Raw genomic sequence first — 25497 nt, 5'->3', positions numbered from 1 at the left:
TGGGATTTGAACTCGGAGCCTACACCTTGAACCACTCCAGACCTTTTTTGTGATTTTTTTTTTTTGAGATAAGTTCTTGTGAACTATTTGCCCAGACTGGCCTCAAACCAAGATCCTCCTTACTCTGCCTCCTGAGTAGCTAGGATTACAGGTGTGAGCCACCAGCATGTTGGTGGGCATAATTACTGCCTATTTTTCAAGCTGAACTATAACATATACCTATAAAAGTGAACATTCACATCAATTATGAAGTGAGTGCTTATGCAGTCCCCTCTCAGATCAAGGTACAGCATACAGCCGACACCCTGATGTCACAGTCCTGTCCCTGTCTCCGTCTTCCCCCATCACAGTTTCTCCCTTTCAGGTGAAGCCTGGGAATGCATAATGGGATTGTCATAACCTGGTATACTCATGTGTGCATCTCTAAACAATTGGTCTTAATTTTGCCCTTGTAGACTGGGTCTAAGTGGACCAAGTCTTCTTTGTGTTTTGCTTCTTTAGCGCAGTGTCTGTGTTGGTCAGTTTCAGTCCTTCTTGTTATGTATAGTATATTCCTTTTGCATGGATCTGGAACAGCAGTGAAGAGACTTGGGACTTAATGCTCTCTTAAGATTTAAAGTCTTTCTGAGTACTTTTCTTTTTCTTTCTTTCTGAGCCAGGCTCTCACCACCTTGCCCAGGCTGGGCCCAACCTCCTGGGCTTAAGTGATCCTCCTCCTTCACTTTCCCGTGCAGCTGGGACCACAGGCGCCACTGCCACCGCACTTATTTAAATATGTGCCAATGCTTTATTTAATTAATTTTTGAGACAGGGTCTACTGTAGAGCCCAGACTGGCCTTGAATGCCTCTGTCTCCAGGTGTTGTGGTGATTAGGGTATGAGGCAGTGTGCCCGACTGCCAGTGATTTTCTTTAATTAGTTAATGGTATGAACAGTTAGGTGTTACCACTGCTTCAAATTTCTGAGTATTTAAATGCTTTTTTTCCTGACATTACTGAAGTATGACAAAGCTGGCTGCACTTGGGTGCTGGAACTTGGATTGTTTCAAGGCAACTTTGCTGCTTTAAGATTTAAAACAGATGAATCACCTTGGCACTTGTGCTGCAATTTGCCATTTCTGAGGGGAGAGGCAGTGCAATTCTTTTGATGGCAACAAGGTGAAGAGAAATTTCTTGATCCTAGTGCAGAATAAAAGGGCAGGCCATTGACTGCCTTCAGAAAGGAGCCCTGCCCATCTCCCTGTGCCTTTGAATTCCTGTGAAGTTGGCAGAGGGGGTGGGGAGGAAGCGGCAAGCCACCAGAAATGAAAAGCCAGGAGTCTGTGCTATTTCCTTGATGTGATGAAGGTCCCTGTCAGGGATTTAGAAACCTGAGCCAGCAGATGAAACCTGTGTCATTTGTGTTGTCGTTGCCAGAGATAGCGCCAGCTCAGCCCCTGCCCTGCTAACAGCCGGCCTCATTGTCCCTCACCACATCCCCTGCCTGCTTGTCAGCACAGAGCCCCTTCTAAACAAATGTGGGGCCACTGAGAGACGGGAATGCCTTCCTGCCCCTCAAGGAATTTCATGTCACAGTCATCTGACAGTAAATGTAAGAAGGCATTCCATCTGAAGAATTTATCTCTGTGGGATATAAAGAGTTGATTAAAGTTCACTTAAAAGTACAGAATTTTCCACATTGGTTGCAAACTTCTGAAACATTCGTTTGGAAAATTTTTGTCTTGATTTTCAGGAACTGAGAATTTGGTAAGATGCAATGTGTTCTGTCCCTTGGGGCTGTTCCAGAACTTCCATTTATAGGCTATCAGATGGAATGAAGGTAGACTAAAACGTGTAATTTTACTATCTGGGAGTCTGTCCTGATTGGGTTTCTGGGGAAGAGAATGCAACCAAGCCAATGATAAGATAATGGCCACATCTAAACGTGGGAAGTGTTGAGAGTACCTGACACCCTGGCTGTGTGGCTTTGTGCCGCTGGAATATTTCCCTATCAAAATAGAAGGCACCAAAGCCATCCAGGACTGCTGCTTCCTCACCTGTAAGATGCACAGTTCCTCACTTACTCTTCAGATTAGGGGTTCTCAACTGTGGCCATACTTGGGGATCTTCAGGGGAGCTTCAGTTATTGATGATGGAAATCGAATCCCTGAGATTGGGGGCCAGACCATGGGTGCAGCCAGGGCATGAGATATTGTGGGCATCCTGAGGCGAGTGCAGGTGTGGAGTCCAGGAGAGGTGTGTAGATGTGGTCCAAGCTCAGCACCACTGTTGTCCTTCACCAGGACCCACTTGTGCTGTCACTCACTCTTGCTTTTTTAAGTTTACTGTGATTTTGTGCACAGAAAATAGATCCATTGTTGGGTGGGTTATCATAAAATGAAACCAGCACCCAGTCAGAAAGATAGTGTCACCAGTACCCATTTAACCTAGTGTCCACACCTTGTCACTGAGCTTCCCTCCCCATGCATGGTGCAGTTAGCCTGCTTTTGAACTTTGCACGCAGTTGTGTTTTCTGGGCTTGGCTTTCCCTGCAATGTCATGCTTGTAAGATTGGTAACCCACTAGCCTTTTTTATTGCTGTGTGGTAGTCCATGGTATGTGCATGCCTTATCGATAGGCACTGGAGTACTCCCAGTATTGCCATGACCATTCCTGTCTTGTGCCACATAACATACACATATACGCATGCTGCTGGGTACGTACCAAAGAACTGAAGTGCAGCGTCATAGGTCATAGGTATACATTTGTTCAACTTCAGCCATCACACTATGCTGGTCTACAGTATTTGTGCACATGTACTCCCCCCAGCAGTGTGTAAACTTTCATTTGCTCTACATTCTCATAGCCAGCTTGTAGCACAGAAGACTGGGATTGTTGCTCTAAGACTCACAATTTTAGATCTGTGCTGCAGCTTGAGTTTCCAGTGACCTCAAGCCACTCCACCAGCCCTTTTTTGTGATTTTTTTTTTCAAGATAGGGTCTTGGGAACTGTTTGCCTGGACTGGTTTTGAACTGTAATCCTCCTGATCTCTGCCTCCTGAATAGCTAGGATTACAGGTGTGAGCCACCAGCTCACCCTTTTTTGTTTTTAACTTTGGTTGTGGAAAATTTCAAATGCACAAAAGTCATCAGGTGGCACCAGCTTCAACTCACAGTTGATCTTAATTTATAAGTAGCTCTTTCCCATCATTCCCCTTTAAGATTATTTTGGTGGTACTGGGATTTGAACTCAGGGCCTCACATTTGCTAGGCAAATGTTCTCTACCATTTGAGCCACAACCCCCTCTAAGATTATTTTAAAGCAAATCACAGATATTTGACACATACATATTTCAGTATATATCTTTCAAAACCAGTGACTTAAAAATAACCTCAATACAAGTGTAAATCTATAAAAACAGTAATTCTGTAGTATTGTCAAACATCTAGTTAGGTTTCAAATTTCCATTGTCTTATAAGTATCCTGATGTGTTTACAGACTTATTGTTTGACTCAAGATACAGATATATACTACATATAATGGATTGGCTACTATTCATCTTAAATTTTTTTTCTCTTTTTTCTTTGGATAGAATATAAATCAGATGGGGACTAGGGTCCCACCCAAGATCTGGGAGGAAGGGAGTGCTGAGCTGGAGAGTGCATTAACTGGAAGTGAGAGAACGTTGTGGAAAAGCTGCTGGAGAGCTATGGCCCTGTGTTGTGGGCAGCCAGAGTCCTGTACCAGGCCTAGGTCTGGAGGCTGGAGGAAAAGGCTGCTTCTCAGAGCTGGGTGCCTTCCCCCAGGCAGGTTCTCAGGCTAAGCTGAAGTGTAGTGAACCTCCTCTCTCTTGAGTAGGGTGAGAATCTGGGGAGGTGTCATGGCGGGAAAGCCTTCCTTACACTGTGTGGGAGGGCTGTGAAACAGATGGAGAAGCCACTGCCATAAGAGGTTTTTCCTTTATTTCTGCCAGCGTGGTCTGCCAGCTTTCTTGTGAGTTAGGGGACCCCAGCTGTCCATCTTTAGCTAGCATGACCCAAGAGTGTTTTCTCCTCAGCCTTGATTTGACAGTGGCACAGCAACTTAAAATGGCTTTCTGTGTTTTTACAAGCCTCTGAAAATAGATTGAGCAGCTCCTCTATAGTAAGCAGTCCATATTTCTAGTCCCAGATTTGGGGTTTGTGTGTGCATTTACAAGTGTGCAGGAAGGTAGGTATGATCGGTACTTTCAGAGGAGCAGTGTTCAGTGAGGAGCGTTTGTCTTCCTGTTAAGGAAAACCTGCAATTATTCATGATTATCATTGCTTTAGAAGTAGCAATGAAAAGTCTCATTTCCTTTTTCAAGTTTTGTCTTAATTTAAATGTTTTTGAGTTGTAATGCATATATGTTACAGAAAGAAGCTTAAATGGTAAGTGTACAGCTTGAAGAGATTTCAGAAAGTGACCACACTTGTGTAACCAGCACCCAGATCATGAAACAGATCTGATTAGAACTTGGGAAACCCTTCACACCTCTCTAATCACCGCTCTGTGCCCCCAGTCCAGCAGACAGAAATATGCCTGTATTGACTTTGGACAGAGAAAGCAGATTGGTCCTGGGAAGGCCTGCATTCAGTGCCAAGGTGAGGGTTCAAGTGGTGTGGCATCACATAGCAGCCTCCTTAGAGCTTTTAGGCTGTAGATGGAGTGCACAAAAGTATCTGCAGGCACATTTCTTGGCTATTAGATGGACTGCCAAGTGACAGTGAGCCTTAAGTAACTTTGTTCACCCACCCATTCTTGAGTGCCTAGTGAGCTAGTCCTCAGCTCAGCAGTGGACAGTTGGAATAGGCAGGTCTGAAGTGTCAGTGCTATGGGGACACAGGTCAGTGAGGGTGATTTGGAGGATGAGGAGGAGGAAGGATGTGTCTGGGAACTTTCTTGAGGAGAAGCATCTTAAACTGAGTCTGCAAGGAATTGCCTGGCTCATAAAGAGTGCTGCTGGCAGCAGAAACATTGCAAAAATCAGCTTGACAACAGTTCTTAGATAATCAACAAACATTCATTAAATAGCTAATGATGGCAGTGTTTAGAGCAGGGGAGGAATGTACCTTTATTTACAATATTCTTTTTTTGTTTCTGGTACTGGGTGGGGTTTGAACTTAGGGCCTCACACTTGCTAGGCAGGTACTCTACTACTACGTGTGCCACTCCACCAGTCCTGTGTTTTGAGTTGGGTGTTTTTGAGGTAGGGTCTCTTGAACTATTTGCCCAGGCTGGCCTCAAGCCATGATCCTCCTGATCTCAGCACCCAGCCACTTACAATTATTCTGATGTAAAAACTAAATGTTTTTATTGTGGGGGATAAGTGCTTTGGAACTAAGTTTTATTGTTGTGACCTTGAGAAAAATTACAGAATAACCTACTGCAAATGATGAGCGACAGCTTGGTATTTCTCTCTCTTTTTAAAATTTTTTTTGTTAGGTTTTTTTTTTTTTTTTTTTTGCTTGTTTTGTTCACTTTCTTTGGTTGGGTTTTTAAAAAAAAATATTAGCATATTACAGTTGTAGCAGGGGTACATTGTGACATTTTCAAAAGTGCTTACAATATATCTTAGTTAGATTTACTCCCTCTATCTTTCTCCTTCATCCTCCCCTCCCCTCAGAACAGTTTCAAGGTCTCATTGTTCTATTTTCATACACGAATCCATGGTACTTCCACCATATTTGCCCTCTTTCACCCTTGCCTATGCTCTCCTCCCTCCGACTGGTATCCAACCAGCAGACAGGACTTGTTTTACCTTCCTGTCCTTCATTTTTTAAAAAGGGACCTTTTTTTTTTTTATGATTGTTATACAAGGGGTTTCACTGTGGCATTTCCATATTTTATATATATATAACCTAAATTGGCTCCTTTCTACCTTAATCCTCAGGGTTTAAACTCAGGACTTCTTGCTTGCAAAACAGGTACTCTGCCACTTGAGCCACACATCCAGTCCATTTTGTTCTGCTTATTTTGGAGATGGGGGGGTCTCTTGAACTATTTGCCTTGGCTGACCTTGAACCCCAATCCTCTCGATTGGGTAGATCTGAGTATTGGGAAAAAGTGACAGTCTCTGAGCAGTCATTTCTTCATCTGTTAACGGGGAACAACCTCTCAAGTAGCTAGGTTTACAGAATGATTAACTGGCATTCGACTTTGGTATGTCTTTTGGGAGGTGTGTGAAGATCAGCCAAGGACCCAGAACACTTGTCAGTGTCTGTTACTGAGACCCTCATTATTATAGCATACCTTGGTCAGGCCTGAGAGTGTCAAAGTGAGTAGTGAGTTATTTTGATTAGTTTTAAATTTTCCTTTCAGAGTCAGAAAAGCAGGGAACAAGAACACAGAGTTTTGTAGTCACTGGTGGAGTAGAGTGCTGTGTTTCAGAGTACAGCTCAAGCTAAATTCCACTTCCTTGGAGGTGTGCCTGTAAAGCAATTCTGAGAGTTAGAGCTTGTCTGTCTAGTTCTGAATTTAAACCTAGAGAGACTCTTGAAAAGTAGAGATAAACCACTTTTCTTCCTTTCTCAGTAGCACCTCCAGTTTGTGTGTGTTCGTATCACTTTTCCTTCCATGGTGACAGACTTGACATTATTAAGGCTGATTTGTCATGGAAGTTTGGAGCTCTGGTGAGCACGTGTGTGTGGTGGGGGGGGAGAGAAGATCCGTTGTATGAGATAATTTGGCTTCTCAACATGGCTCATCTGCCACCTTTTCCAGGACTGCGGATAAAGGAAACCAAGGAAGTTTATGAAGGTGAAGTGACAGAGCTAACTCCATGTGAGACCGAGAACCCCATGGGAGGGTATGGCAAAACCATCAGCCATGTGATCATAGGACTCAAGACAGCCAAAGGAACCAAACAGCTGAAGGCGAGTACCTGTGCGTGGCTGTTCCCGTAACCTCTGAGCGCGGTGGCTCTGGGCTGTGGTAGGACCTCTCCCCATCTGTGCACTGTGCATGTTGACATCACATACAGTGTGAGGATGTTAGGCATATAAAGTAGTGCTTAGTGCAGGCTTGGCCCGGGGAGGGCTTCATGGCACTTATTCCTAGGAAATTGTATGTCTGGTGCATGATGTGGGTGGGTAAGTGTCTCTTATTGTGGCTGTGTTTTCAAGGCCCTAGGCCCGTGCACAGAGAAGGCAGCAGCATCAAGGAATCTGGTGAGAGGTGTGAGCAGACAGCTTGAAGGGCCACATGCAGCTCCTGTGTGCTGGGCTGGAAGCCTGCAGTTGCCTGTGGCTTGGTGCATGGCCCTAGAGGACCCTTGTACACCTGTCCAGTAAACCTTTGGGATGCAAGCAGCAGGATGCCTTGGGGAGGAGCATGGAGTCAATGTCTTGAAGGGAATCCTGGCTCTGGTACTTACAGCTGTGTGCATTAGGAAAGTGACAGTTTCTGAGCAGACATTTCTTTGTCTGTTTTTGGGGAACAGTAATTGCTTATGTCACAGTTATAAGAATGGACTGTGTAGCTTTGGGTGTGGCATTAGTTACCTCATGAGCAGTACTATTGATGGCACTGTGAGAGCCTTCAGTGAGACCGATGAGGCCATCTGGATTGCAGGCTTTGCATTGTGAATATTATTATTGCTATGATGGTCAATAAACAGCACTACTGTTGTACTTGTCAGCTGTTGTTCGTGCTAGGCCTGCTCACTGCTTCGGCACATACTTCATTTGTTGTTGTTTATAACGTCATTATGTACACATCTCATTTCCCTCACTTTACAGATGAACAACTGAAGCTCATAAAGAGGTTAAACAGCTATTCTGTGATCACACAGCTAGTCAGGTGGCAGAGTTGACTCTCAGAGTCCTAACGATTGTGCTGTGGGTCCTCCAGCTTGCTGTGTGACGTTAGGAAGTCATGGGCTTTCTGGGACTCAGTTTTCTCATCTATAAACTGCGGTAGATCAACCATGCAATTTCTCCATCTTCACTTCTTTCTGCAATTTTATGGTTCTTTGATTCTGTAAGGTTGTTTCTTGGTCACTGCTTTATGGGGATCATAAAAATGTCACTTTTTGAAAGGGTCGTTTTTCTTTTCCGAACAGAGTCTTCATCTCAGGAGCTTGCCTCTGCAAATTATCCCTTTTATACTTGCCCCCATTGCTTCCATCCTTGTATTAATTAGATTTCCCAGTAGAGTATGCCACCTTTTCAGTAATTACATCTTCAGTCAACTCATTTGGGAAATTAGCCAGCATAAAAATGCTTGAGGCAAAAAGAAAGTATACTTTTCAATGTATCATATTAAAAGGGCATGCAGTTTAAATTTGAGCTATGTATAAGGTTGCTTTGCACATTTTCTTTTAAGAAAATAGCATAAAGAAAAAGATGAACTTTTTCTTCCAAAATGAATACTTCTAGATAATTTTAGCATATGTGCAAGATAGCAGGAAAGAAGGACTTCAAATACTTGATGGATGTTTAAGTTCGAAGGACACTTGTAAGTCTCAGCAAGGAGAATGTCATTAGCATGGTCCTTGCCTTCTCTCCTGTCAGACCTGCCCTGGGGATTTACCAGCTGTTGTTCTCTGGCTACACAGTGCCACCCAGAGGCCATCAGTCCCCATCCACCAGTGCCAGAGAGAGGCCAAGTCTGGGGTTTGCAAATGTGTTGGTTGTTTTTTGTCAGCTCTATTGAGTTACAATTTTAAATATAATTCACTCATTTTAAGTATGCACTTTAAGGAATTTTAGTGTATTTACACAGTTATACAACCATTACCACAATCTAATTTTAGAACATTTTCATTACTCCCAAAAGAAATCTCATGCCCACTAATAATCACTCCCAGCTCCCACCCTTACCCCTGGTAGCCACTAATCGACTCTCTGTTAGTATAGATTTGCCTTTTCGGGGCACTTCATATAAATGGAATCGTACTGTGTGTGTTCTTTTGTGTCTGGCTTCTTTCACCAAGCCCTCATTTCTTACTGTCTTAATTTTGTTTGGAACAAATTCCCAATTTTTTCCCACCACAACCACATTCTATAGCATAGAATTCTCCTCAGAATTTAACCTAGAGAAACTTGTGTCTACATACTAGGTTCTTAGAAAGGATGATGTTCTAAAAGATTATTTCTGGGCACACCTGGATCTGAGTGACCTGGAGAGAAGCAGCAGGACCCACGGCATACTCCTGTCCTTTCCTGTAAATGCAGCAAGCAGGCCCCAGGGACACAAACATGGGATTTGACACTGAAAGTTTGGGAGGGTTGGGGCTTATGCTTCCTTTTGAATTTCACACACCCGTGATTGCACCTGGGTGCTGTGATAGAAATGAGGCTGAGGGCCTCGTGTCTAGACTCATAAGCCCTGCAGAGCACCGGCCTGGTAAGCAGGTATTTCCCTTGTAGAAAGTCCTATCACCACCTGTGGGAGGAGAGGGAGGAAGTGAAGCAGGGGCAGCACACTATCTGAGGAGAGTTGTTAGGGCGATGTTCCCATGGACAGTGTGGCCCCATCTGAACATAGCCGGAGCCCTCCTTTTAAAAATCCTCTGCTCCATTACAGCCTCTGAAGTGAAGGGAAGGAGGAGAAGAGTGTCTCTGTTCTCCTCAAGCCTGGCATACAGTCACCGCCCTCCTGCTCTCTCCCTGGTACACTCAGCCCCTTAACCCAGCCTGGCATCACACTCATGCCCTCACACTTTCCCAAGTTGTAGTGCACATACGTTACACAGTCACTCACTGCGTCAGGTCTATGGAAACACCTTCAGTGTGTCAGAGAGAAGGGTGTGTTGCTGCTCTCTTAAGTCACCCTTCTTTCTTTTCTTCTTTATAGCTGGACCCCAGTATTTTTGAGAGTTTGCAGAAAGAACGAGTGGAGGCTGGAGATGTGATTTACATTGAAGCCAATAGTGGGGCTGTGAAGGTAGGTAATGCCTTCCTTGGGAAAAGGCACCAGGCCTTAACCATGAGAGGACCTGGGTGACAGGAGCTGCTTTCTTCAGCCATTGCAGGTGTGCAGCAGGCCTGGCACTTGGTGCGATGTGGTGCCAAGGGCAGCAGTTACCCCTCATGCACAGGAAAGTTTGCTTTCCTTTATCTTTCTTCCTTTAACCTTCTCGTGATTAAAACAGACAGTCTGTTGGGAAAACACACCTTTCTAGAGGGGGAGTACAGGGTGGGAAACCAAAACAACTTTAGTCATTTTCAAATTGAAATGTGCAGTGTATTTAATCTTCCTTTATCTCTTTAGTATTTTCTTCCCAAGATATATGCAATGTGGGAAGAAACGCTGCATTAGTTGGCATTCTTTTTTTATCTGATTTTCAGTGTCCTGTATAGTGCTCCTCACTGTTTAATGGATGAGCATAATACTTCATATCATACAATAAATCATCCACCTACAAAAGCGTCTGAGCAGCTCCCTCTGTCTCCAGTTAATCTGCTGGATTTGCCCTTTATCGGGAATGTGTACAGTTAAGAGGAGGAGAGGGGCGGGTTCTTGGGAGAAAGTATCCGGTGTCTCCAGCCGGGTTTTTGAGTGCAGTGATTAGCAGATAGCTTCCTTCTCTTGGCAGCAGGAAAGTGAGCACATTTGGGGGAGTGGGCACATTTGGGGTTTGTCTGCTAGGCTGTCAGGCGCAGTTGGGAACTGAGACCTTTATCTCACTTAGTACTCTGCCATTTGGGGACATGGCAGTGAAAACTCACCAGGCACTCATGTTTCTCTCTTTGCAGAGGCAGGGCAGGTGTGACACCTATGCCACAGAATTTGACCTTGAAGCTGAAGAGTACGTCCCCTTACCTAAGGGGGACGTGCACAAGAAGAAAGAAATTATCCAGGATGTGACCTTGCATGATTTGGATGTGGCCAATGCGCGGCCCCAGGTAGTACTGTAGCGCCTGGGTGACCTGCCCATGTCTTTCATGTGTGTGCGGAAGCTCTTGCTGCCACCTCTAAGGCGGGCAGTCTTTTTCTTTCTGTGATGTTCAACAATTAACATCAACATGAGCTATGGGACTCCTTTGTTCCAATTCAAATGCATGAGTCACAGATGGTTTCATGGGCTTTGTTTCTTGTCCCAGCTAAGCTTCTGGCCCAGAGCTAGCCAGCTTCCTCCATGGCTCCTGTCCAACAATAGGCTCATGTGCCTGGATTCTTTGGGTGTCAGTGGTGGGAAGACATGAGTGTTCTATGATCCCTTCACAGGGTTTCAGAAACTCTGACAGTTCTGTGTCTTTCCTCCACTTGGCCAGGTCCCCACTTGTGTTAGCTCTGAGCTGGAACCATGGCCTACTCCTTTAGACGGCTGATAGATGCTTATACCTTGACTAAATGTACTTGAATACATGTAGGAAAGTACGTCATCACTTTATGCCTTCTGAGCCATGTGTGATTAAGAGACACAAAGCACACCTGCTGGCCCTTCATTTTGGTTCCACCTTCAGCCTAAGAGGCCACTCGTTACCAGCAGGGAATGAATTTGATCCTTAAGTGTTTGTTCCTTGGAGCTTTGGTAAGGAGATTGCTGACAGTTGTTCCTTGGACCACCAGGTCCCCTCAGAAGGTGGAACTCCAAACTGACCTCCTTAGATGCTTTTGTCTTGGGCAGAGTGCTGGCTCAGAAATCAGGAACTATGTCACTGTCACCAACTAGCTTGGCTGATTTGTCATTTTGGGCCTCTAGGTTTTCTGTGATTTAAGAGTTCATTGGTTTTGAGTGTTTTCTTCCCCAGCAGGGGTATTTTGGAGATTGGATGTAAGTACTCAGAACACATTAGCTCCCTTTAACTGGTTAATGTTTAGTGAACACCTCTGTGTCTCTGGTCCACCAGATGCAGTTGATGGTAAGCATGCTAGCAAGTCAGCCATTCTTGAGGGACAACCCATGAAAGAAGCATTGGAATGTGATTATGATGCACCTTCACGCTTACTCCCTCCTTTGACAGTTGCTGCCTAAAGGCTGTGCTGGAAGACTGCATCAGGTCTTCCTGTGTTGTCTTTGTGAGCAGCTCCCTCCTGGGCTGGAAAATGAGGGCTGTGACCTGGCTCGTTCTGTTGCCAAGGCAGAAGCCCCACGGAGGTCATTGGACCAGATCTTTAATGGAAAATGGGAGCTTCCTGGAAAGAAATGCATTCCTGGCAGATAGAACAGAATCCACCAAAGCATTGCAACATAAGAGCTGGCTGAGGCCTAGGGAAGGGCTCATAGTCACTTGTGGCTAGTCTAGGATAATGGCTAGGGCAGGAGGTGGGGTACCCTCCCTCCTGGGCTTATACCTGCCATGAAAAGAATTTGGTTCTTACAAGTCAGGAGTAGCCTCTAAAAATTTTTCTGGGTTTAGAAGCTCCTCGGGCTTTCCAGAGAAGGTATTTTGGAGTATCTCCACTGCAGGACCCCAAGTTTAGTCAACATTTGCGACCCATAGGAAGCAGGGAAATGAGGCTTTGTCAGCCTCCGAAGAAAGCATAACTGACTCTTTAAGTCTTCTCTTTCACAGGGGGGACAAGATATCCTCTCCATGATGGGCCAGTTAATGAAGCCAAAGAAGACAGAAATCACAGGTAAGAGAAACAGCTGGTGACCCTGGAGCAGAGCTGGGGGCATTGGATTCTGACATGCTCTGTGAGGCTCTGTGACCAAAGTACTAGGACAAGACTTGCCTCTGATCAGTGTCCTTCCTCTGAGCTCAGAGCTTGACTCTGTCCTTTCTCTGTCAGCCACTGTGTGCTCTCTGGCCCTGTGTGGTCAATTTCTGTTCCCTTTGAGGAGCCAGAAGTGTGTTGACTCTGCTGTCACCCAAGCAGACCATGGAGCAGCTCCATCACCCCATCCAGGGCTCCACAGGAAACACTGCTATTTACCCTGCTTGTCTTCCCAACTTCTGTGTCCTCTTTTGCCACATTACCACTTGTAGCTTTGTTACCTTAAAATGTGAGTTAAACATTAAAGCCATGTGACCTTGGAGAATGGAGCAGCAGCCTGAGTGAGACCTTCTACCAGAGTGGTCAGGAGCAGCTGCAGTCTTGAGACATGGTGCTGAGTGTGTACCCTCCTTTGACAGTTGCTGCCTAAAGGCTGTGCTGGAAGACTGCATCAGGTCTTCCTGTGTTGTCTTTGTGAGCAGCTCCCTCCTGGGCTGGAAAGTGAGGGCTGTGACCTGGCTTGTTCTGTAACTTTTGAGACTCATTCTTTGGAGCGCTGAGAATAGCTTTTCTTCAGTCTTCATTCCTTCCCAGCTTCCCCCAGAGAGGATGCTAACTGTACTTGATTGAAAGTTAATTAACCTAAGCATTGTCATACTGGGGCCACGAAAAGGGTCCTTTACTGAGTATAGGACAGGAGAATTTGCATATGAAAACTCATGTCACCCAGGGCTCCCTATGTCTCAGAGATCAGGCCAGGAGCTAGATTGGGTGGGAGTGAAATAATAAGGCACAGAAGAGTGTGACAGACCAGTTTGTGGGGGCCGCCCTCCTTTGCAGAGCACTGTCAGAGCTGTCCTGCAAGCTTAGCCAAGCACATCCTTAGGGATGTGACCCTAGGTAAGACTGTTTCTATTTCAGATGATGACACTGAGCCTGGTGTGGGGCTGGGTCTTTCCTGGGGTCACATAGCTAGAGGGAACACCAGACTCCATGGACTGACTCAGGTTGGAGCAGCTCTGCTGCTGATCTCACCTGCCTATTTTCCTGTCTCCCAGACAAGCTTCGAGGGGAGATCAACAAGGTGGTGAACAAGTACATCGACCAGGGTGTTGCTGAGCTGGTTCCAGGCGTGCTGTTTGTGGATGAGGTACACATGCTGGATATTGAGTGCTTCACCTACCTGCACCGCGCCCTGGAGTCCTCCATCGCCCCCATTGTCATCTTTGCATCCAACCGAGGCAACTGTGTCATCAGGTAGGGCTGGTGACCCTCCTCACCCGGCTCCTCACTCCTCAGATTGCTGAACCTCTGATGTGTCCCACATGGGAACAAGAGGGAGGGGTGATGTTGATTTTGAGAGGAAACACACCACAGAGCTCACATCCAGCTTCATGTCATCCTAGTCACCAACGATGCTCACTCTCCCACGTGGTCTCTGGGGTGACAGTGAGGTGTTATGACTTGGTCATTCAGTTGGAATGTGCAAAGGTAAGGCTAGACTGGGCTTGCCTTGCAGGACATCTCGTATGTCAGCCTGTTCCATCCTTTTGTTATTTCTGAGGGATTGGCTTCACTTTTCAAATACGGAAACTAAATTGCACTGTAATTTGCCCCTTGTCATAAAGAGCCAGGTCTTTCTGATCCAGACATTTTCTGAGACAGCGGTTCCTTTCCATCCTCCTCCCCAAGGCCTGCCTTTGAGAGGCAGAGTTGCCCCATTCACGGTGAGTGCTCATATGGTGTGCACCTGGCCAGTGTGCACTCAGAGCTGGAACTTGGGACTCTTTGGATTCCTGTTTCTCTGAAAAACTCTGAGTCCCTGAGCCCCAGAGAACATACCAACTTCACTCTCTCAAGCCCAGTGACAGTGTTCCTGGTGCTCCATATATGTGCTGTTCTTTGGGCGTTCTGTGGTTCCATTTGAACATCTGGGCTTGGTCTCTGCAGTGCTGGGGGCATGAAGGGATTCTTTGCAAGGTGGTGTAGAACAGAGCCCCTGAGGCTGCGTACTCATGGCAGTAGGGCAGTGGGAATTGGAAAAAGACCTTGTTAGTATTCAGGATGCTAGAGCCAACTGAACTGGAAATCAGACTGCTGATTTGCTTCTACTTGCCTCTGAATGGTGGTGGACCTTAGGTAAGAGTTTCCTTGGCTCTGGATTGAGAACCTTTGTCTCTATTAGAATTGTCCACAACCTGGGTTGCTGGCCCTGGTTGGTCCCCAAAGGCATTGTCCAGTGGTATGAGTGCCACAGTACAACAGGTCAGCTTCCTCCACTTGACCAGCATCCCAGTCCCTCTGAATCCCTGGATGTTGTCTGCATAGACCACAGTTACATGTGCTTCCTGCAGTCTTGGGGAAGGTTGCTTAAGTCAGGTCCAGGCCAGTGCTGCTCTGGAGCATGGTCACCAGGCAACTGGGGGCTAGACACATGATATCCCCTGCTGGGAGCTCTGCTAACAGACTCCCTTCCTCCAGGTGCCAGCAGAAGCCAGGTAGGTCCCTCTGTCTTATCCCCAGAAACCAGGTCACTCTGTCTATCTGACCAGGAGAAAGAAGCTTTGATCTAAGACCTGCCCAGTGGGGTCAAAGTTCTGGTCAGCCATGTGAGCTCTAAAAAAGGATTCTGGGAAATCTGTTGTAGTAACAGTAGTATCAACAGAGAAATGAGAATGGTGACTGACTTGTGTGTCAGGCATACTGCTGCTCACCCATACTTGGTGAGGAGGAACAAGCATTCTCGTGGTTCACAAGAGGAGGGGGAGGAGGCAAAGAGTGCCCACAGCTCAGGAGCAAGGCTGGGATTTGGATCAGGCATTGGAGTCCAGAGCCCAGGCTCTCAACAAGGTTTGGTTAGAGTATGAAAAAATGAACTTTGCAAAACATCTTTACAATTGGAGCAACATGTGACATGCTGCCCACAGATGCCACCCCTAGACCACAAACCTGACTTCGAGAGTTCAAAAGGGAAGTGAGGGGAAGGGAAAGGGCATTCATTGAGGGCTCTCTCTGTGGGACACCAGAACACCTATGGACAGGTGAGGTTATCGCCTGACTCAGGCCATCCTGAGGGGCGGCTGGCTGTAAAACCCATGCTCGCTTCTCTCCCACCCACTTGCCAGTGGTCCCTGGACAGCGAATGGGCATCGAGCTTGGAGCATGGCACTGCATGGAGTTGCATCCATGGGAGGTCAGCTCTGACAGCAAATCACTGTGGAGATGCAGTCATTGCAGTGTCCTTTCCAGATCGCGTGCCTGTCTTTGCCTTCTTGGCGTCTCATAGTGTACCAGCCCTCTGTGCAAATGACTTCTGGGGGCTGAGCCTCAGAAGTGAGCTTGCTCCTGCTGGCCATGTATCTCCTGGGGTATGAATTCTGCACTAGGCCATTCTCCATGTGGGTCCCACACGGAAAAATGACAGATACTGGAGTCATGGGGAAGCTCACGAGCTTGGCAAGCTCCTTGACCTCTGCATCAGGAAATGAGAATGTCAGCGTCTTTCTTGTAGAATTATACGGAGCTTAGAAATGGGCAGTATCATGGTCCCCAGCCAGGCCAGGCCTGCAGTGCTTACCCTTGGGAGGGTCCCTTGCCCTGCCTGCCTTGCCCAGTGCATGGCTTGGTCTCAGGAACCTCTGAGAACCCAGCAAGTTGTGTGACCTTGCCATGGGCCCGTCTAACCTTGGCAAGCTGCCCCAGGTCCTCTGGGTCACCGCTTCTTATAGACAGGACATGCAGGAGACATTTCATGAGGAACACCTGCTCCTGCTCCTGGTGTCTCCAGCTGTGGAAGGTAAAGCGCTGCTGCCCTCTTGCCTGCTCCCCCTGACTTCCCCAGTGGTGAGGTGAGGTAGGAGCCCAGTGCTGACGCTGCTCTAACACTGGGAAGGTTTGTCTCCTCTTACAGTACAGCCCCCTGGGATTAGGTTTTGTGGGAATTTCTGACTACAAGTTACTTTGTTGCACCAAAGTATCAGGACCTAAGAAAGAATGGTCTCCATTTAGTGTGATCCATGGCAGATGCCCCAGGTGGTGCTTGAAAAGAAAAGAAGAAAAGAGAAAAGTAAGGGAAAAAAACTTTATTGAGATACAATTAATAAACAATGGAAATTTTCAGTAGTTTGTAGTATGTAACAAAATTTCATAACCATCATGACAGTCAATTTTTAGAACATTTTTATCATCCTCAGAAAGAAACTGTGCCCACTAACAATCACTACCCATGTTTCCCTGCTTCCCCCACATTTACCCCCAACTCCCTGGTCCTGGCAACTATTAGTCGTCTTTCTACTGCTGTAGATTTGCTTTGTGTCACATAAAGGGCATATAATCTGTTCTTTTGTGACTCGCTCCTTTCAACTCAGCATATTTCCAAGGTTCGTCCATGTTGTAGCATTCTAGTCCCTTCCTACGTTTCATGGCTGAACAGTACCCCTTGCAGGAAATAGTGGGCATGGTTGTTTGATGTAGGGGTGATGCTGCTGTGAACATTCATGTGCCACGTAGTTTTTGTCTGTCTTTGTGGTCATAGACATCCAGGTGGTGTGCAGGGAGGCTCGTTTGTTTTGCATTTTCCTGACTGTGGTGCTGAGCCTCTTTATATGTTTTATTGCCATTTGTGTATACCTTTGGAGAAATGTCTGTTCATATCCTTTGTCCATTTTTTATTCAGATTATTTGCCTTTTTATTGTTGAATTGAAATCATTATTTATACATTCTGTATGCGAGACCTTTATCATCTATATATGATTTGTGAATATTTTCTTCCCCCAATGTTTTGACAGTGTCTTTTGACACAAGTTTTAAATTTTGGTTTAAAACTCTGTAATTTATTGGCTGGGGTGCAGCTCAGTGGTGGAGTGCATGCCTTGCACACAAAGCTCCTGGGCACAATCCCCAGCACCCCCTCCCCCCCCAGTCAAAAAAACAACAGCAAAACCCTCCAGTTTATCTTAAAGACCGATTTATCTGCTTTTCCTTTTGTTTGTGTATTTGGTCCTATATATAAGAAAACATTGACTTATCTACAGTCACAAAGATCTATGCCTTTGTTTTCGCTGAGGAATTTATAGTTGTACCTTTTAGTTTAGTTTACGATCCATTTTGAGTTAATTTTTGTGGATAGTATAAGGAACAATCCAGCTTTATTCTTTGGCATATGAATATCTAGTTCTAGTGCCCTAGCACTGGACTGTGCATGTGTGGTGGTAGGTGGGGTTTCACCCAGCCGCTTGGCAGCGACACCGACCCTCTTGCCTAGGTGGGTAGAGTTCTGCAGACAGTGTCCCACAAGATGCGTTCTAGAAGAAACCTTGTGTTTGAGGTACATAACTTAGACAAATCTAAAAAGTGCTTTGTCTTTAATTCCTGAAAAGGGTTCAGCAGTCCTTAGCAAGCTGCTTTGTTGTGGTGTATGTTTTTAGTTGTTTTTTTTTTTTTTGCCAGTACTGGGGTTTGAACTCAGGGCTTCATGCTTACTAGGCAGGTGCTGTACCACTTGAGCTACTCTGCCAGCCTCCCTTAGCAGCTTTTAATAGACTTTTGGCTTAAGTTTTTAGTTTAAAGACTGAAAATTATAAGAAAGTTTCTTACGGACCTGGAGCATGGGTCGAGTTGCCTACCTGTCAAGCCCAAGATCCTGAGTTCAAACCCCAGTACCACCCAAAAAAAAAAAAAGGTTTCTTACTGCATTCCTATAAATTCCACTTTTTTAAAAGTTTGATTGGGAGTTCTTCATTTTTCACTAACCTTTTCTCCAAAACTTCTTGTATTTCTTCTCATGTCGAATAAAAGATGACTTATAATGAGTGTTGTGGAATTTTGGATATTTTTGTTCTTGGGATATTTTAACATGACAGAGTTGATCCTTTTAAGCTTTCCTCAGAATTCCCAAAAGAACTCCCAAATAAAACTTCAAAAAATGGCCTACATGGAATTCAGTAACTAGAATGCACTGTTTTAAAGGTTACTTTGTCTTGAAGATGCAGACACACCAAGTACTGAGATTTGAATCATGATAGAGTTTCATCTTTATAATTCTTACTTGTTACTTAAAAAAAAAATTGCCGGAAATAGATGCTGTCTCTAGCTGTTTATCTATTTATCTTGAAAGATCTTATTTTTAAACAATAGATTTATCAATTATTAAATGTGCATTTTATTCTTCTCTGGGGGAGGCGCTGGGGATTGAATCCACGGCCTAGGCTTGCTATGCACACTCTACCTTATCTTTTTTTTAATTGTTTCCATTGTGGTAAAGTGTACATAATATACAGACTACCATTTTAACCATTTAGGCGTGTAGTTCACTAGTATTAATTACAGTCGCAGTGTTCTACATACATCCCTACTGTCTGTTTCCAACCTTTCATCATGTCAGAAACACAAGCCCTGTGACAGTTCAGCACCACCGTCCTGCCTGTCTCTGTGACTGAGACTGTGGGTGGGATCGTATGTCTCCTGGCCTTTGTGTCTGACATCTTTGGTTTTAGGGTGTTTTCAGGGTTTCTCCAGTGCTAGCACATATTTTATTTTCATTTTACATGTGTGTTAATAAACAGGCATTTATATTTCAGCCGATGGTTAGAATTTCAGCAGATTCATAAAAATTAGTTATTGTGATATTAAAAATTGAATCCAGATGTCATGCCTGCCTTGCTCTTTGTCATATTAGTTAGATATGAGCATAGTCTGCATTCTTTTCTTTTTAAATTTTTTTTATTATCATATTGTACTGGGGTGCATTGTGACATTTATAAAAGTTCATACAGTATATCATAGTTGAATTCATCCCTTCCATCATTCTCCTTTATCCCCTCCTTCCCCCATTAGTATGCATTTTTGCATAGTTCTCAAAAATAAGTGAAATAATGCCTTGTTAGTAACCAAGAAAATGCAAATAGAAACAAGGTGTTACTTTTTCTTCTTTTTCTAAACCATTAAAGTAGTCCCATTTGGTGGGACTGGGGTTTGAAGTCAGGACTTCATGCTTGCAAGGCAGGTGCTTTACTGCTTGAGCCATACCTGTTGTCCATTTTGCTCTGATTATTTTGGAGATGGGGGACTCATGCACTATTTGCCTAAGCTAGCCTCACATTGAGATTCTCCTGATCTCAGCCTTCAAATAGTTAGGTTTACAGGTGTGAGCCCCCATGCCCAGGTAAAGCAGCAAAATATTTAAGAATCAGAATCCTTAGGCCTGGCCGTGCTGCTGAGATCAGGCCAGCGTTCATTCAGAAATTAGGTCCTGTCAGACCCCTATGGGTCTGAGAAGGTCTCATGGTGATGTTTGTGGCCTGTTTCCTGGGGCAGTAATAAAAATAACGGCAACAGTGGAAACTGCCAAATGCTCAGCAAACTATTTGCTGGGAATTAAGTAGATGTTACACGTGATTATTAGGACCCAAGCAACATAGATAAAGCAGAAATTATATGTGACTTGTAAAAGGACCTAGTGATGACTTCTCAGTGGTTCTTGCTGTTTCTCTCTCATTTTCCTCACGTTTTCCAGGATACTGACAGTGACTAGGATAATGCTGGCATTTTCTTGGGCACCAAAAGCCAGTCTGTTTGCTCGGGTCCTGGTTCTGATTCTCTTGGGATACTAACTAGCTGTGTTGTGGTGTGATGGCCTCCATCCGCATGTTGGGTGTCCAGTGCTATATAACAGAGCCTGGTGACGGGTGATCTCCCCTTGCAGGGGCACTGAGGACATCACTTCTCCTCACGGCATCCCTCTCGACCTGCTGGACCGAGTGATGATCATCAGGACCATGCTGTACACCCCACAGGAAATGAAGCAGGTGAGCTCCCTTCCCCTGCACCCTCCCTGCAAGTCACCACACCTGTCTGAAATTCGGGCTCTGCTGACTGGACATTTCCTGGAGTGCCACAGAACCTCCGCACTGTGGGTCTTGGCTGTTCTTTGTTCTACTGCATCCTTTTTTTTGGTAAGGATAATGGATTTGATGACAGCCATTAGGAACCCCACCAACCCTACGAAAAAGGATGCTGTAAAATATGATTTAGTTGTCTGACCTGGTGGCACAAAGCTGTAATCCCAGCACTGAGGCAGGAGGATTGCAAGTTCAGGTGTGTGTGCCCAGGAGTCCTTGTGAGCTCTTTGGATTAGGCTCAGGTTGGTGGGTGAAGGGGATGTGTAAGTTGGGCCTCACACAAGGGTGCAGTCCCAGCTATCCCTGCAGGAGTCCCCTTTTGAGCACCAGCTGTGCCCTGCCCCACCAGGGCACCTGACACCTAGTCCTCTTGCAGGGCATGGAGGTTGTCATTAGGTTAGGATCATCTGTTTTATTTTCACTGCTGAGTCACTGCATGGCAAGTCCAGAGCACAGAGCTGGGGAGCCAAATGAGAGACGGAAGGGCTGGAGTCCAAAACCCCCTTCAAGGGCACCCCTCTAGTTCCCCTCCCCACCCTCCCAATAGTGCCCCAGGCTGGGGACCAATTCCTGAGCACATGAGCCTTTGGGGGACACTCCAGCTCCAAATCAGCAGACCTTGTTACCACATAAGGCCCTGTGCTGTTGAGTGAATTCCGGGGTGAAGCAAAGGCATTTGTTGATCAGAAGCAGAAACAAAGGGACCCGTTGATTGTTAGTAAACTTACTGGCCTTTCTGCAGACTGTGAAGCACTTGCCATTCAGACTGAAACTCCTTGGATTCTGCCAGAAGACTACCCAGCACAGGTGCCATCGGGGCCAGGGTCACTTGGGAATACCTTGTGGCTTTCATTTCCTCATTGAATGACTTGAGCAACTGCGTTCCCCCCCCCCCGCCCCCCCACCTCTAGCCTCAGCCTTTTCTGTTAAATGGAGGTCTGCTCCCTCCTTTGTAAGACTGTCATATGGATTACATGAGACAGTGGCAGGAACTTAGGGACAACCCTCACTTCCCACTGCAGGTATTGGCAGCTCCACATGCTTCATAGACACCCTTAAGAATCCTGTATGACAGCTTTGTGATACTCAGGGTTTGAGGTTCAAAGAACTCAGGTCCTAGCCGGGCACAGTGGCTTATACCGGTAATCCTAGCTACTTGGGAGGTAGAGATTAGGAAGATTGGGTCAGATTTTTAAACACACAAACTCAACATAACCGGTGTCCTGTGCCATCTGTGCTGACACCTCACACAGGTGTCACCCTTGCAGGTTATTAAATGATTAAAGATCTCGTTTATGAGCTGTCCATTTCCAAGTAGTCTGAGCTGGGAGCCTCTCAGATTGTTATACTCTACTGTTGTGTGTGTGTGTGTGTGTGTGTGTGTGTGTGTGTGTGTGTGTGTGTGTGTGTGTGTGTGTGTGTGTGGTTGGTACTAGAGTTTGAACTTGGTGCCTCATGTTTGCTAGGCAGGTGCTCTACCATAGACTTGAGCCACTCCACCAGCCCTTTTTGTGTTGGGTATTTTTGAGGTAGGGTCTTGCAAACTATTTCCCTAGGCTGACTTTGAACCACGATCCTCCTGATCTTTGCCTCCTGAGTTAGGATTACAGCATGAGCCACTGGTGCCTGGCTTCTGCCCTGCTCTTGAGTGTGAGAGCAGAGCGCCACCTACCAAAGTGGAGATAGGGCTGAGGCTCTCCTTGGCCAGGCTCTAGGATTCAATGTTTGCATGGAATCCAAGGCCTCACTCATCTCAGGGATCGGCTTTCCTGTTGAGCCCTACCCACAGGCCCTCCTGGAGTTTCAGGAGATTCTCAGGGGGACATTTTTCCTGCAGGGCTGGAGGCTTCTCATCTCCAACATCAGTGAAGCCCTTTGCTGTCGTAGCTTTGATTATTGGCACGCTGTCTCCTGTTGATGGAGATGGGAGGGTTTCCTCTAGCTCTTTGCTCTGTACCTATCCAGCAACTTCCCTGGGCCCCTCTGCCCAGCTGCATTTGGCTTTGGACCTCATTGTGGAGCCCTCAGCAGAGCTCATACCCTGGTGGCCCCTGACGAGCACAGGGATGGATTTTATGTGGCCTCTGTGGTGTTTGGAAGTATTTGAACCAACTGTATATTTCATACAAAAATCTGAGCTCCAAGCCTGTCTGGACAAAGCCAAGACTTTGCTGGCAGCAGCCTGTTGTGGTGGCCTGGTGGATGGTCACCTCCCTAGGACACCTGCTAGCCCATTCACCTCAGCCCCACCCTGCTCACCTTTCCTGTCTGCCGGCAGCTAACATACTGGGCTGCCCAAGTCTACTGCCATGGTGGAGAGCTGACGCAGAGTTCATATGGTTGCCTCAGTAAACCTCCATTCTGCTTTTTGAGCCTCTTGCAGGCTGGAGCAAGGACTCGGTATCTCCCACTTCCTGTGCCTCTGCCCAGGGTGTGTTTTTACGGCTTTAATTTAAACAAGGGCTTCTTGATATCTTGTTTACGAAGCTGCCAGAGTGAAAAATTCCTGTATTATATGAGGCTCGAAGTCCTCGAGTTATCTCAGCTCCACAACACACAACATCATTATCCCACTGGCCCTTATCACTCAGTTCTGGTGCGCCTGCAGGACCCCCTGCCACTGTGTTATAGCGTCCACCACCCGCCTGCCGCCCCTCCAGCTTCACCAGGATGCTCACTGCAACAAGCGTCAGCCGCCTCTTGATAGATTAGATATCTCAGTGATGTTATGAGGTCTGGTAAATCTTTAAAAGTAACTTTTTTGATTTATTTAACCATCGTATTTATCAAGCAAATAAAAAATGCCTTCTCTCGCCTGAGTGCTTATAGGCAACGATGCCCATGCTAGAGAGGGAGGTTAGAGCCCTGAGGGTCCTGGGCAGGTTGTCTCTGCTGGAATGGTGCAGGGGAGGGCTGACCTGGGTCGGTCACTCTCCAGTTAAGTGAACACAGCACCCTGGCTGTGACACCATTCAGGCAGGCTGTCGTGTTGCCTGTGCCCCCTGAACATGCAGGCCAGCAGTGCTGGCAGCCATCAGCTCCCTGCCCACCAGCCCAGGCAGGGTGAGAGAGACTAAGCAAGGTTATATTTGATCACTTTTTCTCTTCCTAAAGATCATTAAGATCCGAGCACAGACAGAGGGTATCAGCATCAGCGAGGAGGCGCTGAACCACCTGGGGGAGATCGGCACCAAGACCACTCTGAGGTGAGCAGAGCTGCCCAGGGCCCAGGCTTCGTCCACCCTTGCTGTCATGACAAGGCGTGGTGAGGGAAGGGTGTCTCCAGGTGCTGCAGTTTATAGTGCTGAGGATCTGGAGATGACTTTAAAGCCCAGCGTGACCGGCAAGGCTCTTGTGATGCAGCCCCCTGCCTCTGGGAAGGGCTTGCGCTCACCTGGCTAGCAGGTGTGGTCACCATGCCCGATTTGTGTGGAGTGGTGCTTTGAATGACTGAGTTCCTGCCGTGGACTGCCACGGGCCTCCAGTTGCCGGTGTTCCTGCATAGGAAATGTCCCTGTCAGTGCTTGCTGTTGCTCACCTGGCACCTGTGCACATGTAAGTTTGTAGTCCATGTCAGGAAGCAGGGGAGTGGCACTTGTGTCATGTCAGTGGCCCCTGGCCCCTCTGATGACTGCTGTGCTTGTCTGGGTCCTTGCCTGGGGCTTGCTGTGTAGCCCAGGCTGCCTGCCGACATGGGGCTTCCTTCGGTGGCCTGAGTTTCTCTCTGCTGTGACTTCTGTCCACTATAGGTACTCAGTGCAGCTGCTGACCCCGGCCAACTTGCTGGCAAAGATCAACGGGAAGGATAGCATCGAGAAAGAGCACGTTGAGGAGATCAGTGAGCTCTTCTATGATGCCAAGTCCTCAGCAAAGATCCTCGCAGACCAGCAGGATAAGTACATGAAGTGACTTGACGTGCCCAGGTGTTTTGCAGGGAGAAGCCCACGTGCCTAGGCTGGGTGCAGCCCATAAACAGATGGGCTGTCCCCCAGACTGGCCGCCGAACCTCTGGTTTGAAGTGTTGTTAGCTCCCCGTGGAAAGTGTTTCTTCTTTCTTCTTAAATGATCAGAACTTCCGTGGCTGCTTTGAAGGAGCCATCCTCACCTGGCATGTTTTTAAATAAAACCTTAGAGAGAATCCTGATGCCCTCTCTCTCTCTTTAAACTTTTTCAAAATAAACTTTTCTAATATACCTAAGGCACTGGGTTCAGTCCCTAGCACCACAAAAAATGAATCAACATTTAGATTCTTGGCTTGACTATGAAGGCAGAATAGGAAGTTCCTGTGAGCTTGCACCTGCCTCTGTCACTGTCGACACTAGTGTTACGTGGCACACTTGTCCCAGGGAGTGACCAGCACTGACCACTATTACGCTGTACTCACATTCCTCAGTTAGACCTAATGCCTTTTTTCTTTCCCAACATCCTGCTCAGAACACCTGGCTGGATGTCAGTGCTCCTCAGGCTCCTCTTAGCTGTGACAGTTTCTTACATTTTTCTTTTTCTTGGCCACACTTGGGTGGTTTGAACTCAGGACCTTGCGTTTGCTAGGTGCTCTACCACTTGAGCCACGCCTCCAGCCCTTCTTCCTTTAGGGCCAGCCTGGACGGTGATCCTCCTGAGCTGCACCTTATTTCTGGTGACCATGACCCTTTTGGAGAGGACCTGTCCGTCAGGTCTTCTGTTGTTGAATGGCCCTCAGTTGGGGTTTGTCAGAAGTTTTTCTCATGAGTTTGTAGGGAGGAAGCGCAAGTAAATGACCCTTCTCATCACCTCCCGTTAAGGTGACAGGCCACTGGTGTTGGCCTTGGTTAAGGGTTCTTGTTTGCAGGAGCCTGAGGAGCACTGACATCCAGCCAGGTGTTCTGAGCAGGATGCACACTTGCTCTCAAGGGGTAGGAGTTGTACCCCACCTCCTCCTGAGCTAGGTGTTTACCCGATTATTTGGTGTCCTGCATTTGTTTATTAAAAATCATTTATGTCACTATGAACT

General features: G+C 46.5%; 1 protein-coding gene across 1 annotated transcript in view; it reads left to right on the top strand.

Moving 5' to 3' along the window:
- Ruvbl1 (RuvB like AAA ATPase 1) overlaps positions 1–24697 on the top strand; it is a 35113-nt gene extending 10416 nt beyond the window's left edge. The window contains exons 4-11 of the mRNA XM_074044589.1: positions 6720–6871; positions 9795–9884; positions 10697–10846; positions 12461–12524; positions 13664–13862; positions 20309–20411; positions 23619–23710; positions 24254–24697. Coding sequence (XP_073900690.1) covers positions 6720–6871; positions 9795–9884; positions 10697–10846; positions 12461–12524; positions 13664–13862; positions 20309–20411; positions 23619–23710; positions 24254–24413 — 1010 coding nt within the window. The 3' untranslated portion in view covers positions 24414–24697. The remainder of the gene's footprint in view (positions 1–6719; positions 6872–9794; positions 9885–10696; positions 10847–12460; positions 12525–13663; positions 13863–20308; positions 20412–23618; positions 23711–24253) is intronic.
- Positions 24698–25497: the final 800 nt, after the last annotated feature.

The sequence above is a fragment of the Castor canadensis genome, chromosome 10 (assembly GCF_047511655.1).
Source record: "Castor canadensis chromosome 10, mCasCan1.hap1v2, whole genome shotgun sequence".
In the NCBI taxonomy this organism is placed as follows: Eukaryota; Metazoa; Chordata; class Mammalia; order Rodentia; family Castoridae; genus Castor; species Castor canadensis.
The sequence above is the reverse complement of the archived record's forward strand: the minus strand, read 5'-3'. Positions and strand labels throughout refer to the sequence as shown.